Source organism: Sorex fumeus, unplaced genomic scaffold, assembly GCF_029834395.1.
Source record: "Sorex fumeus unplaced genomic scaffold, SorFum_2.1 ptg000098l, whole genome shotgun sequence".
NCBI classification, from domain to species: Eukaryota; Metazoa; Chordata; class Mammalia; order Eulipotyphla; family Soricidae; genus Sorex; species Sorex fumeus.
In genome coordinates, this window is record NW_026606155.1 from 62578721 (window position 1) to 62593985 (window position 15265).

At 37.5% G+C, this 15265-nt stretch overlaps 1 protein-coding gene across 2 annotated transcripts in view; it reads right to left on the reverse strand.

Annotated features, from left to right (window-relative positions):
• The window catches only part of AKAP6 (A-kinase anchoring protein 6), a 562035-nt gene that overhangs the window by 234887 nt on the left and 311883 nt on the right, over positions 1 to 15265 (reverse strand). Inside the window, exons 6-7 of one of the 2 annotated variants that reach the window (XM_056134199.1) lie at positions 13032 to 13128; positions 11751 to 11917 (exon numbers count right to left, since the gene is read on the reverse strand). In XM_056134199.1, coding sequence (XP_055990174.1) covers positions 11751 to 11917; positions 13032 to 13128 — 264 coding nt within the window. The remainder of the gene's footprint in view (positions 1 to 11750; positions 11918 to 13031; positions 13129 to 15265) is intronic. The other variant, XM_056134200.1, reaches the window with a different exon arrangement.

A 15265-nucleotide genomic window follows, 5' to 3' on the forward strand; every position in this document is an offset into this window, starting at 1 on the left:
TGCCCTCTGTCATCCTTGGCATATAAGCATTGTCCTCAGCTCTATTAAACATGACAGAATGGCGATAGCAGTTCATTTCCTGTCCTTCTGAAAGCATCCAGAATTTGAAAGGGAACTTTCCTACTTGTTTATCTCTCTATGAGAAAGTGAAGCTTTCCTCGAGCCCTGCAGAGAATAGACTTGTCTTCCTATTTTTCTGGGTAGAGACGGGTGTCAACTGAAAGTGCCTCAAGAAATCAGTCACTAGGCAAGGGAAGCCTTCCTGGTTGATGGACTCACTATGGTTCAATGCCTGGGCTGGAAAACAGGGCCCACTCCACCGTAACCATGTAGTGTATAAAGAAGGTAGTTAAGTGTACAAAATAGGTATATTGAAGGCTGGGAATGGGGCTCAGTGAAAGAGTACATGCCTTGCCTGTGTAACACCCTGATTTCCAATCCTCAGTACCGCAAAAAAAGGAATTAATTGACTAAATAAGTTATTTTGGTGGGATAAAATGAAAAAAGCTATTGGTTAGGCAGCCCACATGCCTGCCAATTAAAATTAATGAACATCAATGTTGCGGTTGATGATCAGGCCATTAATGCAACATACACAACCCAGTTTTCTCTTATGAGGGGAAGTGTGTCTATACTTTCAAATACCCAATTTTACCATTTATGGGAGGCAAAAGAACTATTGATTGCCTAGGAGTACACAACACAAGAGTCTCTATTTCAAGGCATTCATTGGAAGAAGCCATTGTGAGACAATGTCTGCTTAAAATGCAGAATTTCCAAAGAGATTCTATCTTCAAAATCCTTTACCTGGTTTCTCTTGTGTGTTTTAGCCAATAGAGAATAGTCATTAAGCTTTTTGTATATAAGTGAGACTTAAGGAATCTGAAGATAACCAAGGAAGATGCTATTTGTTAAAGATCTGAAGCAGGAATTTACAACTAACAAACTACTTCACAAATGAATAAAATACAAGAATAATTACAAAGGAAGAAACACTCAGAATTCAAAATTTATTTTTATCAGTGATATCACTATTCATTTTGTCCCAAATTATACAATGAACTATAGTCTTCAACAAAATAAAGGATATTTAATTATTAATTAACTAACAGTGACAGTTATAAAGTTCTCACTCAGTAGGAAATTATATTATTTCATTTAAATTTTAAAATACAACAATATTAATAACAATACCATTTAACTGACTCTCTAAAAAACACTTTTTGTTTTGTTGAGTTGTATCAGTCTAATTTATCTGTCGTGACACAAGAATTTTCTCAATAAAGAGCCCAGAAAGCTGCCATGTTTTTAAGATGTAATCCTTAGAAGAGTTTATGAAAATGAGAAAGTGTTTGTGACCAAATTAAATAATCAAAAGACTGAGGACATTTCAGAACCTCCAAGGTGTTGGGTAAAAAGGAAAATTTTTACATATTAAGCGAGCTGTTATCAGCCTACAACAGTTACTATTCATGATGCTACTGAGTGGGCTTCACCACCAGCCTCACACAGTCTGCATTATATGATTATTAGGTTGGTTTCAGCTAGGGAAGACATAAAAGCATTGGGTATGAGAGGCTAAAATGAAATGAAATAAGAACTGAGACAGAGAGGAGTTTTCCAAAGTTTCATATCACCCAAAATGTGTAGCCCTCAAATGATGGATACATTTCAGAAGGTTTAGGTAAATATGAGTTGGGGGAACTTTAAACTGTCACTGTCACTGTCTTCCCGTTGTTCATCGATTTGCTCAAGCGGGTCCAGTAACTCAGTTCTCTCTGGTCTCACAAAATAGACCAAAATTCTCCCTCAGAAATTTTACAGTGTGCTAAGGTTCTTTTCCTCAAGTGCTAAATTCAGAACAGATTGTATTTAATAAATAGAAAAGAAGGAAAAGAAGGTAGTAAGGGAGGTGTCTCCTATGAAAAACTGCAGAGAAAGGCAGGCCCCCTTTTCTTATGTATCATTTTCATAGGGGATGAATAAATACTTTTCACTGTATTTAATGCAAGTAGGCCAGTCAGACAGAGGGTGGGGAAGAACAGGGCATTACAAGGATTATCCTCCCTCTAGTCCATCCAGGTTATCTTGCAAATCCTGGGCCCATCCTCCTGACATTCCATTTTTATACCAGTAATTCCTTCCTTTAGGATCCTTCTTCCCCTAATCTGATGCTGTCTAAGCCCCTTTGTCTACATATTAGAACTACACAGTGAATTTGTTATTTATCTAATGACAGACGTATCAAATGACAGCCAGGAAAGGGTTCAGGTTAATAATAGTATGGAAATAAATCTGACCTTGCTGCTTTAAGAAAATGTAGCTCTGTTCAAGCAATCCTAATAACATTACAGAGCAGAGATCCCAGACTCTCTTTATACTACTAAGGTTTAGAAGACTACAAAGTCGATTCTGTTAGCTAACCCTCATTCATCATTTACTAGAAGGATGTGTATGTACACAGATAGTGCATCAAATATAATATGTCAGAGGTTAGACTTTGTTAGAGATTCAAAAAGTGGTATGATCCACTTCTGCCCTTTGAATTTATGTCAATTTAGCGACCTTTACCTTTTCAAGTTCAATCTCAATCTTGTTAGAAAGCTTTAGAGCAAAGAGTACAAATTTCATCATCCAGTGTGCTGGTCAGCAGCTAAGTCACATTAGATGCTTTTTAGAATGTTTCAAAGAAGCAACTCAGGGGATACTTTTTCAACAAGTCTATTTAAAAAAAACTCATTAAAACAATAAACAAACTAGACACAACTTTTAAAGAAAGCACATTAATAATAATAGTAATAATAATAATAATAATAATAATAAAGGGTAAGGAATATGGCTCGGTGACTCAGTGATAGAGTACATGCTTCACATGTGAAATGCTCTGGGTGCAATCCTCAGAATTTGCAAAAAAATTGAAAAATAACAAAGCTATGGCTTTACTTTTTAGTATAAACAACAAGTCATTTAGGAGAAAATAGTTTAAATAGACTCTTTAAAAGATTGTTTTGTTTACAATAAAATCATGAAACAAAAGAAATAGGAAAGAACTATGAAAAGGATGAGAAGACAGTAAGATATATTGTGCCATATTTGCACAACTAAGATAAAGTATCATGAAAAATGAGTAGGTAAAATGGAGTTCTCTCTTTAGCTTTTATTATACCTCATTCCTCTGTTTCTTCTCCTTTTTCCTTTATCTTTTACTTCAGGTTCCCTTACTTCCATTTCTCCATTCCCATTGGGAGATATATAGCTTTGCTCACCCACCCCAAGAGTAGAAGGGGTTTCGGGAAGCCAAACAAGCACTGGAATCTGCTCTCCACAGAAGAAGTATAAAGATGAGAAGCAACAGATCACAACAATGCAAAAAAAAAAAGGCTTGAAAGCTGTAGTGAGACAATTCCTGTCCTCAGGTCTAATTGGATCTCCTATCTAGTTAATATTTCCTGAGAAACGTTCATATTCATTTAGGTGCTGCAGGTGGTAAGTCTGTGAATGTCCTGGAAGTACTGATGGCAAAAGCACCAGTGTAAATTGAAAACATAGTTTTCTCTATTGGCATAGGAACTACATAAAGGATTGTATTTCTACTGACCTCTGAGGAGAAGGAAAAAGATTATGGACATCTTGGTGCTTCAGATATCATTGGATGTGAGAGCTATGCCAGATTTGAGTGCAGTTCAACAGGTATTCAAAGTGTTCAGGGTGTGATGTACAGAAGTATGTAAATTTGAAAGCTGCTGTGTTCAAGGAGTACTAACAGAGGTATTATTGATATAGTTGCCAAGGTTAGTCATCTCCCTCCTGGGCCTCTCCCCAACTCAGCCGGCTCCCTCGCCAGAAACAACAGATTCTAGGAAAAAGTGTAGGTCACACTGAGGTAACTATTTCTCACTTTCTAAGAACTGACTTACTAATGCATTTATAGAAACAATTAAGTGCCCTGATTTTCTTCTTGAACTTAAACGCTCTTAGCTTAGAATAAAACATTCACCGTCACTTCACATCAAAAAAATCACTCTCAGGTGTTGCCTGTGTATTGACTTTATAATAGACCAGGAAGAGTTATAACATGGGTCTTGCTAATAGAAGAGTGCCACTTTTTTGTAGGCTGCAATATTGTGTCAAATACCACACATCTTGACATTTTAAAGATTCAGAGACCAGGAATTCTTTTATAAAACTGAGGGAAAATTACCAGTGCCCATCAATGACATTTTTCTGTATTGATTATAGACACCAAAGAATTTCACTCTTTGTTGTAGAGCTAAATGAAGTTTCCATCCCAGAGGCCACAGGTCATGGAAGTATAGGGAGAACAGTTGAGGAAATAAGAGTCTAATATACCATTGAGACCATGAGGGGCTAACTGTAGCTGTCCTTTGACCTCAGAGGTATTTCCATTCCCTCAATCACTTTCTCTCAGTCACCTTGTTAGAGTGGCATTTAAAAAGAAAATTCCTCATCTCGGATCCACCCATACATCGGATAATATGCAAATTTAGGTGTCTCTAGGAGATTAGAAAAGTTATCTTTTTATTTGATGCTATCACAAATTTAGAAACCAAAACCGATCTTCAAGGAAACAACTCAGTTTTGTCTTTCAAAAAAACGTTTGAAGAAAAGTTGCACTTTTGATAACAAAGTAAAAGGAGTACTGAAGAAGTCACAGCAGAAGAACACACTCCCTCAGTACTGCACATCCGGGTTACATTTATATTGTTTTGGCAGGCAAGAAATGGGATATATATATTGACTTTTAGAAAGAATTCTGCAAGGAAGAAGTGGAATTGCTAATGTGTTCACAACTCATTTGCTTGCATCAAGAACCCCTTTCCATTTCAATCTGCCAGCATCCTAATTAAGATGATCTGAATCTTAGGTGATCTATTATTCCAGATATAAGATAGGCCAATCTACATTGGACAAGATGTTCCACTGTGTGCTTACAGTGACATGATAAGACCACTGAGCAGAAAAGCATGACTTCTCCATGTCTGGCCCCACACTGGCTGAGTACTCTGTCAGCGCTCCATAAATAATGGCCAGGCCTTTGCCCATTTCTACTGCCTTAGGCACAATTTAATTTTACTATAACACTTCTGGATCCTTTGGACAACTTATATCTTTGCTTCTTTGTGTGTGAGGAAGAGAGCAAAGTATTAAAGTAGGTCTTTATACCAGTGTGTGTCAGTGGATATGGAAGCAAATTTAAATGCAATTCCCATTTATGACCTTAATGATATTTCCACAGAGTTTATGTTTTTTTAAAAAAAGATATAATTACATAAACTTTGGGGCCAGAAAAGAAAAGAATGCAAAGATGCTGCTTTGGGAGAATCAGGATCCAATCTCTCCCTAGGATAATTATTTCCAGATGTATTATATCCACGAGGTAAAAACTATATAACACAAAAAATATATATAGAAATGTGTCCCTCAAATCAGCTTCTTTTCCCTTTTCAGTTAAAGAAAGTTACTCCAAATTCATAAGCATAAATACTGAATTAGAATATTAGTATCTGGTAAACAAATTTAAAAATGCATATTAATCTTAGTCATGAACTCACCTGACATTGAAAGACATGCCAGGCTGTCTGTGACATCAAGTCTCAGATCACCCACATGTACTTCTCAAAACACCTCTAAAAGTGTTACCTCTTGGTATGAATAAGCAGGGTTAAGAAATAGCCCCAAGCCAAGCATATGCTGGGAAACAAAAGCCCCAGTCCCATCCCTGGCACCACGTGTTCCCCCAGAACAGACAGGAGTACCCACACCCCCAAAACAAAAGAAATTTCCTTCAGTTTTATATTGTTTAATTGATAACATCAATGACCTTAGTAGTCTGCTATAATTTTCCAAAGGGATAACCATCTCAATCTAAAACCCTCAAAGCAGGTAGAAAAAATAAGCGCAATCTTGGAGTTCAAGATAGTTAATCCTTTATCTCCTTTCACTAAGGAATTAAAGCTGATGGTTGGAAGTTAGCTAGGCCATTCTTTTAATAGCTGGGAAATTCTCTGAATTCACATTAAAATCATCAGATACTGACTTGAAATTTCCTTTATTTCTTTATGGAGGACAAGGGGGATGGCTGTTGTGTGCTTCTGAGATGTAAAGTTTGTGGTGTTGCGTGAGAAATCTTGGCCTTGATTCTAATACATCTGTAATGATGGCATGCTCTATTGGTAGAAAAGCAAGCAAAATGCAAAAATGAATCCTGCTGCTTTGGGACTCCTTATTCATTCATTTGTTTGCTTTTGAGGGATTCGCTTCCCTGTGTTCAGGGGGTCACTTCTAGCTCTGTGCTCAGGGACCATGAAAAGCCAGCGACAGAACCCGGAACTCTCACAGGCAAAGTGTGTGCTCAACCCATTGAGCCCTCTCTCTGGCCCAGGATTTTTCTTTTTCTCAGTGCCAGGATCTAATCCATGGTCTCGCTCAGGCAAAGCATATGCTGCACCATGGAATCACATCTGCTGTCCCACTTTTCAAGATTTATGGATTTTTGCCTTGGGAGGGGAGAAATAAAATGTAGCTTCTAACAGAGAACAAATATCCACTTTAAAAAATCTCTTCAGTTTTATTCCAATAAAAAATTAACATACCAAAAGCCTAGCTTAAGGTGATAAACTTTTACCAATCTATCCTAAAATAAAACACATAATTATAAGCATATTTTCAATTCTTGGATGTGAGTGCTGACGCTCTATTTCTAGAAGTGGCAAATTTTGTTCTCTATTTCCATGTTTAAAAGATCTCACAGTCCTAGGAAAACACTTTTTTAAAAAATGAAATACAACAAATAAGGTATGCTGTGGAGTCCTGGGGGAGAAGTTTCCCAGAGTCTTTGAATTTCCTCCTATCCTCCTTCTTTACAAGATATCTAAGACCAAGTCCTTTTCTGCAGTCTCTCAAACAAGGTAAAAAAGAAAAATACCCCCTAGATATATTCCTTAGATTTTCTATTATGCTTCTCAAGTTCCCAGTAGCTTCTGAAGTAAGCCTAAGATGAATTCTGGAGTTATTTTTTTATTATGTTTTAATTTTAGTTCCTCTTTAGGTTTAAGATGAAATACATGATCATAACTGCTGTGCTTGGAGATGCATTTCATGGCACCATTTGTACCTGACCTGTGCAAGGTCATATCATGGAAAGAAGACTGACATGGTAGATAACAAGTTCAATGCAGCTTTCAGTTTTGGAGAACTCCAGGGCAACCTATTTAAAAGCTTGCTCTATTAATATAATAGGGAAAGTTTTTTTAAAAAAGTTCTGCTTAAACAGTACAAATAAGATATATTCTATAGAGAGAGATGACTTTGGCTTGGATAACATCAATCTGAAACCTATAGACCAACTGCTTAAATTACTGATCACTAAGGCTTACTCTGGTATCAAATCATGACCTTGGTGCAGATTGGGGCTGGCTGGTCTAATCACTGTCCAGGATAAGTTCTCTGTCTGCGCAGTTCTCTCTGCCTACTACTTTCACCCAGTCAAAGATCCTTCATTTTAAGCATCTACTCCTCTGTAAATATTTGAGGTGCTCTCAAGGAGGATTAGATTTTCCTCTGTGCACTCAGAGGTATTTGTACCCATCTCTATTGAAGTATTTTTCAGATTCTACTATAACTATTTGTTTACTGCCTCCACCTCTAGAATATGAGGCCTGTACTCTTGCTTTTATCTGGGATTTATTTCGTGCCAGGCACTATTCTAAGTGCTTTAGAAATGTAGCTGCAACCTAAACCTTTGTGGTGAGTATTATCAGCAGATTTCACAAATGAAGAATCTGAGGTGAAGAAAGGTTAATTTTTTCCAAGGATGCAGTGGAGCTTCATGGAGTGGGTGCCGGGAGCTGGACTAGAGCAGTCTGAGTTCAGAGTCTGAGCTTCGCTTATTATTCTTTGTGTTTGCCCAAGGGACTAGGGAAAGCAGTCCATAGACATTAAACAAATAGAACGATCATTTTGATTTCTCCATCGGTTTCTAAGCTTAACTTTAGAAATATATTTTCTGGGTCTTAAATTGATTTCACCTTTACCCCTGAACAGTGAATGAGTTTGTTTTCCCAGAGAAAATTCAGCCCCAAAAGGGAAAGAGATCTGGTTGGGAGGCTGCAAGCCTGGGATCTGGCAGGCTCTGCTATGCCTGTCTCTGCTCTCAGACGCCCTGCACTGTGCACAGTGTGTGATGTGTACTACTTTGGAATAGAAATTCTACCAATGGGGAAAACACCCAGGTGATTCTCTGTAAATGAATGTTACTCCTGGAAGAAATGGTTACTTTGGGTATGATCCAATATGAAGAATCATTGTTTTGTTTATGCATGAGTGAGGACCGCAAATCATTAGGCACCAGATGTATTTATTTTTCTTCCTGATATTTAAATTTAATCTTAAATCCCCTCAGATGAATGCCACCTATTTTACCTTTTAAATCACTTTTGGAGAGGGTAGGGAGTTTGGGATCACAATAAAAGATGTTCAAAGGGATTTTTTTTGTAGTGCTGGGAATAGAACCCAGACCTTCTACGTACTATACCTCTGGGCGAAACACCTTCTAATTCTTGAATTTTAGACATATTCTTATTTTTTCTGATAAAATAATTCTCTTTGGAACTCCACTTTTTTAGATTAAAGTAATTTACTCAATTGCTTGGATTAGAAAATTTTCAATAACAGGTAAAATATAATTTTGTATTATACACCTCTTCCAGTGCTGTGAAATTATCTCTTAAAACATTACTTTTAGGTCTATAGTCTACTTTCAGCATGCTTCTCCCATCCTGGGAGTATCCTTCCAACACCCTTTATTTGGTGCTCCATTCTCTATCTGAGCTGCCTTTCCCCCTAGCATGTGTGGCTGGCCTCCAAGCCATGGAGCAAAATTCCTGGTACTAATCTTGGCCATTCTACCACAAAATTTGTAAGTCTACAACTGTACCTCATAGTGTCTCACTAATAAAAAATTTTTTAAAAAATTACTTTTAGGGCTGGAAAGATAGGCCCACAGGCTGGAGCACATGCTTTGCATATAGGAGGTCTCAGCTAATCCCTGGCACCACATAGCCTCCTGAGCACTGCCAAGAACAATCCATGATCACTGAACCAAGAGTAATACCGAGCATCACTGGGCATGATCTCAAAACTGCCCAAGCGCATGCATGCACCCACGCGTGCGTGCACGTGCGCACGCGCACGCACACACATACACACACACACACACACACACACACACACACACCACACCATGATTTCTAAAGGCTATATTATATTTCATTAGATTTCAGCTCGCTATTGTTCTGCTTTAGTAGTTTCCCATGCTTGCCCTCACTCCTTCATTCTGCCCACCCTTGAGCCAGGACCAGGGATTATGTTGCAGATAATAAAACATTTACCTTCCATTCCTTGCCCTTTTTCTGACAACTGGCCATCAGGATTCCCATGTTTATACATCCTTTCTGTTGTTATTAGCCTGTTGTTAGACTGTTGCTTCCTCAAGGAAGTCCTCCTTGATGCCTTGATGAAAATAACTTCTCCTAGTCTGATTGATCCCTTTACTTTTCTTTCACAATATGTCACTTTCTATAAATCATTAGATCTAAGTGTGTTACCTACAGTACCCAAGCTGCATGAGTCAAACACCAGGGGCGATTTATGTATCCCCATGCTCAGCCCTAAGCAGTAGTTTTCAATCCTTTTACATCTGTATACCAGGTCATGGTGCTGTGGTTGAAACCACTATGACAGGATATTATGAACATGAGCTCTAGGCCAAAGGGCTCCTTAAAGTTGCTCCCAAGCTCTGCTACCTGTACCTGTGCGATCTTAAGCAAGTTGCTTAACTTCCTTGTGCCTATGGTTTCTCCACTAGGAATTACAACAGGGCCACCTAAAGGTTTCTTGCGAGAACTAAATAATAGAATACAACACAGAACTGTAGAATGGCATCTGGCATATAGAATCCATCCAATACAAGATAACTTTTTTTATTAAAAAAAGTAGTTACTCATGGTCTGGGGATACGGCTCAATGATAGGGTACATGTATGATACGGGTAAAGCATGTACATGTATCATATGCAATCAATTCCCAGCACTCAATAGCAAAAAAAAAGAAAAAGAAAGAAAGAAAGAAAGAAAGAAAGAAAGAAAGAAAGAAAGAAAGAGTTTGTTCAATAAATCAAACACAATGGAGATTTTAGTTGGGTCCATTTGCATTATCACCCCTGTTATAACCAGGCACTAGTGTCATCAACTTCTCCCTATGGTCTGCTCCTTAAAATTGCTTCCTGAGAAGCTCTGTTCCCCGCTCTGTCCCACGGTGTTAGTCCCAACTCTGATCCTTTCATCACATCTCTGCCTAAAACATGTGCCATGCCAGCTCTCATCAGAAACTCTTGAAGTGTGACCTTCCCGGTGGAACTTTATTTCAGCGGGACTGAGCTCATCATTTCATCCTCTGTCTCCAACAAGTTAAAGGTGCTTGTTTGAGGTTCCAAAGCTTTTTAAATCATCTGAGCTTCTCACTAGCTGAATAGTTTCAGTACTGCCGAGCAGGGTAATGCTCTCCTCCGCTTTCACTTAAAATTTTGGGTCCAGAGAGCAAAGGGGCTGCTTAACTTGATCTGTATACATTTACCACAACACCTATCCATATGCATGTTAAGTAAATGGGACTTGATGATGATTTAATTACTTTGTTCATGCCAGGAATAGAAACTATGATCTCTTAAATCTGTTTTATCCATATTGTAATATGTTTCAATACTGTAACTATTATGTGATTAATTTTCTACCCTTTGATAAAAAAAACTATTACAAAAGAGGGGTTACATGAAAATGCAAAATTAATAAAATAATTTTTCACATCAAGAGTTCAAAGACACCTTTAAAACAGTGGTGCAATGTATTGAAAGGTGTCTGATTTAAAGTTTAATTGTATTTGCTGTAGGGGGTATTTTTTCAATTTAAAACAGATAACCAAAATATGTCAATACTCATTTTTAAAGTACTTGTTGTATTCCAGTGCATGCACCATTATGGAGAACTTAAACTCAGAGCAAAAAGATTTGTTGCAAAGCATATGACCTTCTTCCCACTACAATGACCATCCCCTAATTAGGCAATGCATCTGATAGTCATTAACAGGAATGAGATAATGAATCACTTTCTCTCCTCTTTGTTAATTTGCTGTAACCAAGCGGCTAATGGATGTCAGAGCTGAGTGATTGCACTGATTATAGTGATTTATAGTTGCAACAAAACAATTTAAAACCATTCTGATTATTCATGTTAAAGATGCTTTATGTTTTGTTTACTAAACGTTTTATGTTCCCCTTTCTCTTACCCCTAAAGTACTGTACCCTCTTACCCTGATGTTTCTCTCTCTTTCTCTCTCTCTCTCTCTCTCTCTCTCTCTCTCTCTCTCTCTCACACACACACACACACACACACACATATACACACACACAGAAACTATCTCTGTGGGAAAACTTGAAAGTTCTGGGATTTTAAAATATTGTTTTAAACTGTCATTTCATTTCATTTCATTTATAAACATGCATATACATATATATGCACATATATGTTATATATAGAGAGAGAGGTGGGGGAGGAAAGATATAAAGTTTACACAGTAGAAACAAAAAGCCTTAGGGTGGAAAGAAAACTTCAGTGGTGCTTAGTTCAAAAGAAGACAGAAATAAGAGGAAATAAGCCAAACTTCAAGCCACTTACCTTGGGGCTTCCAGTCCCTTCCTCATCCTCCACAGACACATCAGTAGCCAGAATCTCAGCTTTGATGGTATCCAGAGCCCGGAGAATCCAGCTGTGTTGCCGTTTGATTTGCCTCTGCAGCTCCTTCCATTGACTTGCAATCATCCGCAGCATGTCCTTCAGTCCTTCTCCAAAAGGAGGGGAAAGCACAAGGTATGAGTTGCCTTTATTTTTACCCATTATTATTTTTTATACAGCAAATTAGGGAGCAATTGCAAACAACAAACATATTTTACATGATGATTGCCATCACCTGCTCTATTAGCATTTGTCATTCAAAATAGAGAAGGGGAATTTTTGGCTTGACATCAGACATAAGAACACAAACCATGGTAACTGCACACATATGGACTTTGCAATCATTGATTTACATGTGTGGGCCAAAAGCAGGCATGAGGTACAAAATTATGATGTACAAAAGCTGCTGTCACTATCATTTCATATTTCATATAATAGGGCCCATGTATAAGGGTGTGGTGTCTTTAAAAGATGTATGAAAATAGGGAAAGTTAATTTAGTGAGAAATACTATAAATGGCTAAAATTAAGACAGCAGTCTTTAGCATTAGCAAGTCCGATTAATACTGCTCTTTTCTTATGTAGCTGTGTAAGCTCCAAATCAAGGGCTAAATTATAATTCATCCTCTTATGTACTTTTACTATTAGACTAAGTATAATCAAATGACAAAATCATTTTCATGTTTAATCTGTACTCATAAATACATTCGTACTGGGGTAAGAGTTGGTTTAAAGCCAAGACTCTGCTAAAGGAAAGCCTAGCAAAATACATGCAAAATTAGCATGTATGTGAACTGGCAGGCAAATAATCAGATATCTCTAGACTGCCTGCCTTATATCTGTAATGATATCTATAAGTACTCTAATGCATATGCATTTTAACTATATGCACAGTCCTCATTCATTATCTTAATGTTATTTCCAGAGCACCTACATCAAAAAGCATGTCAATGTGAAGTTTGCAGAAATGTACTTTCAATTGAAACTCAGGCGCACAGCAAGCCAAAATAAAATGAACAGACCATTTGGAGGCAGTATTTCATCTTATAAGTATCACAGCATTGTATGCAGTATATGAAACATTTATAAATCTTGAAGGTCAATCTGATAATGTAAATATTAATAATACATAAGGAAGTGAATATATGCAGTAATTTACAGCAATGCTTCTTCATTCTTAATAGTCTGGAGACATAAAGACTCGCAATATTTCAGGAGGATTTACCTGCTTTGTGAGATGCAATAAGCTCAAGAAGTTGGTGTCCTTCCTCCTCCACTGCTTCCTTTAGAGCACAGTGACTGTCTACATTCAACTTAAAACTCTGTAAAGGAAAAAAAACATGAGGAACACACCCTGGCAGGGCAGTTCAGTATAAAACATCCATGCACAATTACTCACAAGTTTTTATCAAGAACCACAAAGCCAATTTACCCAATAGACAAACTAATTTGCAATACTAAAAGCTATTGATATTTGGGATCTGGGCTTAAGACATTTTCATTAGATTAGCAGAGTACGTCTGTTTGAAATAGCTGGCAAATCTAGAAATTCATTTGTTTTTTATGAAAAGTCACATCCCTTGGGCTATATCAAGAGTAGCAGTGATCTATAAAATACATTGAATTTCTACCAGCATATATGAGCTCTGTTCTTCATTTAAAAAAATGCTAGTGATATCCCTATTTATGAAACCATAAAAATTGGCAGCATAAAATATATTAGCCTTGTGTGCACATATATAAATCTATTAATGTAGTAGGGTTTGACTCGGCTACGTATCTTGACTATCACACAGACCACAGAATATCAAGGTACATTTAGAGTCTGGCTACATTGAAAAGTCAAATGCTTTTGAAATCTTTCTTTTATGAAGTTTATTCCTTGTAACTGGACACTGCTTTATACATCAAGTACATTGTGGACAATTTTTTTTATTTTACTCCTAACAGTCATCCAAAAGACATAAACTGCTGTCATTCTACAGCTGGGAATTCTCACTCAGAGCCATTTCTTTCAGGAAACTTTCCCTTCTTCCTCACATAGAAGCAACTACTCCCTTCTTTTATCTCTACTCCTTCTATTGCCTCTAATCCCTCCTTCTAATATAAGATTTATCATTGCATTCTCTCTCTCTTCACTTGGCTACCAAATACATTAGCAATTTTGAAAATATTGCCAACTTCATATTTATCTGTAACCCATATTACAAACATGGTGCTCCAAACGAGTTAGCAGGAATAGGGATAGCCACAGGAATAGATTAATGGTAATTTCCGAAAGGAAAATCTTCCATTAAAACATTTCCCTTTTTTGTTTTGTTTTGTTTTGTTTTGTTTTGGGGCCACATTTAACAATGCTAAGGACTTACTCCTGGCCCTGTACTCAGGGATCATTCCTGACAGGACTCAGGAGACCCTATGAGTTGCCAAGGGTCAGCTGTGTGTGAAAATGCCATGTCTTTGGAATTCCACGTGAAAAATCTATGCCCTGATGAATTGGAACAAGCAGGAATTTTAAAATGCACTGTGGAAAAAATTGGGACTCTTCCATGATGGGGATCCAAAATAGACATGTTTTACACTCACTGAACATTCACTGAACATTAGCTATACATATTGTACTAGAGTTAGCATTAATATTTGATACAGTCGAGGTGATATAGTCCCAGTAAGAATGAAATTGGGATAAAGAGGTGAAACAGCCACAATATGGGAAATTGGACTTCTTTCATTTATTTAGAAACCACATAGTATGTCTGCTTGTCCAGTAGGCCAGGAAGGAGAAACTGAAGGGCTGACAAGCATGGTACCTGGCACCAAAGGCAATGCAAAAGTCACTAAGAAGAGAATAAGATGCCACCCGCATCATTGCAGGGACTCAGTGGAGTGTCTGGGTGCTCTTTTATTTCATGGAGATAACTTCAGAAGATAGACATTAAGATGAAGGAGACAAAGACAGGCAGATAAGGCTGTGAAATACAGAGATAGGAATTTTGACTATAAAGAAACACTGACTCCAAATTAGAAGTCAGTTCATTGAACTAGAGGTACAGTTTCAGCCAAACAGGCCAGGAAAGGACACTCTCGGGATTCCCCACATTATCTCTTATATCATCCTATTTCAGCTGCAGGAATTGGACTGAATGAAATTAAACGTGTTAATCCTGACACTGTTGGCCAACCCAATCTTTATAAAACATTTAATTTTTGTTTATTTATATTAATGTTTTGCCCTCCATTAGAAATCTTCAGCTCTAAAGCCCTGCCATGCTCTCTTATTTGAAAAAATAAACATCACACCCAGATTCAATGGAGCGAACATGAGGTGACTGGTTCCCAAGTTTCCAATACACACACACAAAATAAACATGTTCTCCAGTCCTGTAAGATATCTCACTGCTCCCCACCCTCGGGCTGTCTCTGGTTCTCATGTTTACTACAACAAACATACTGAATAGT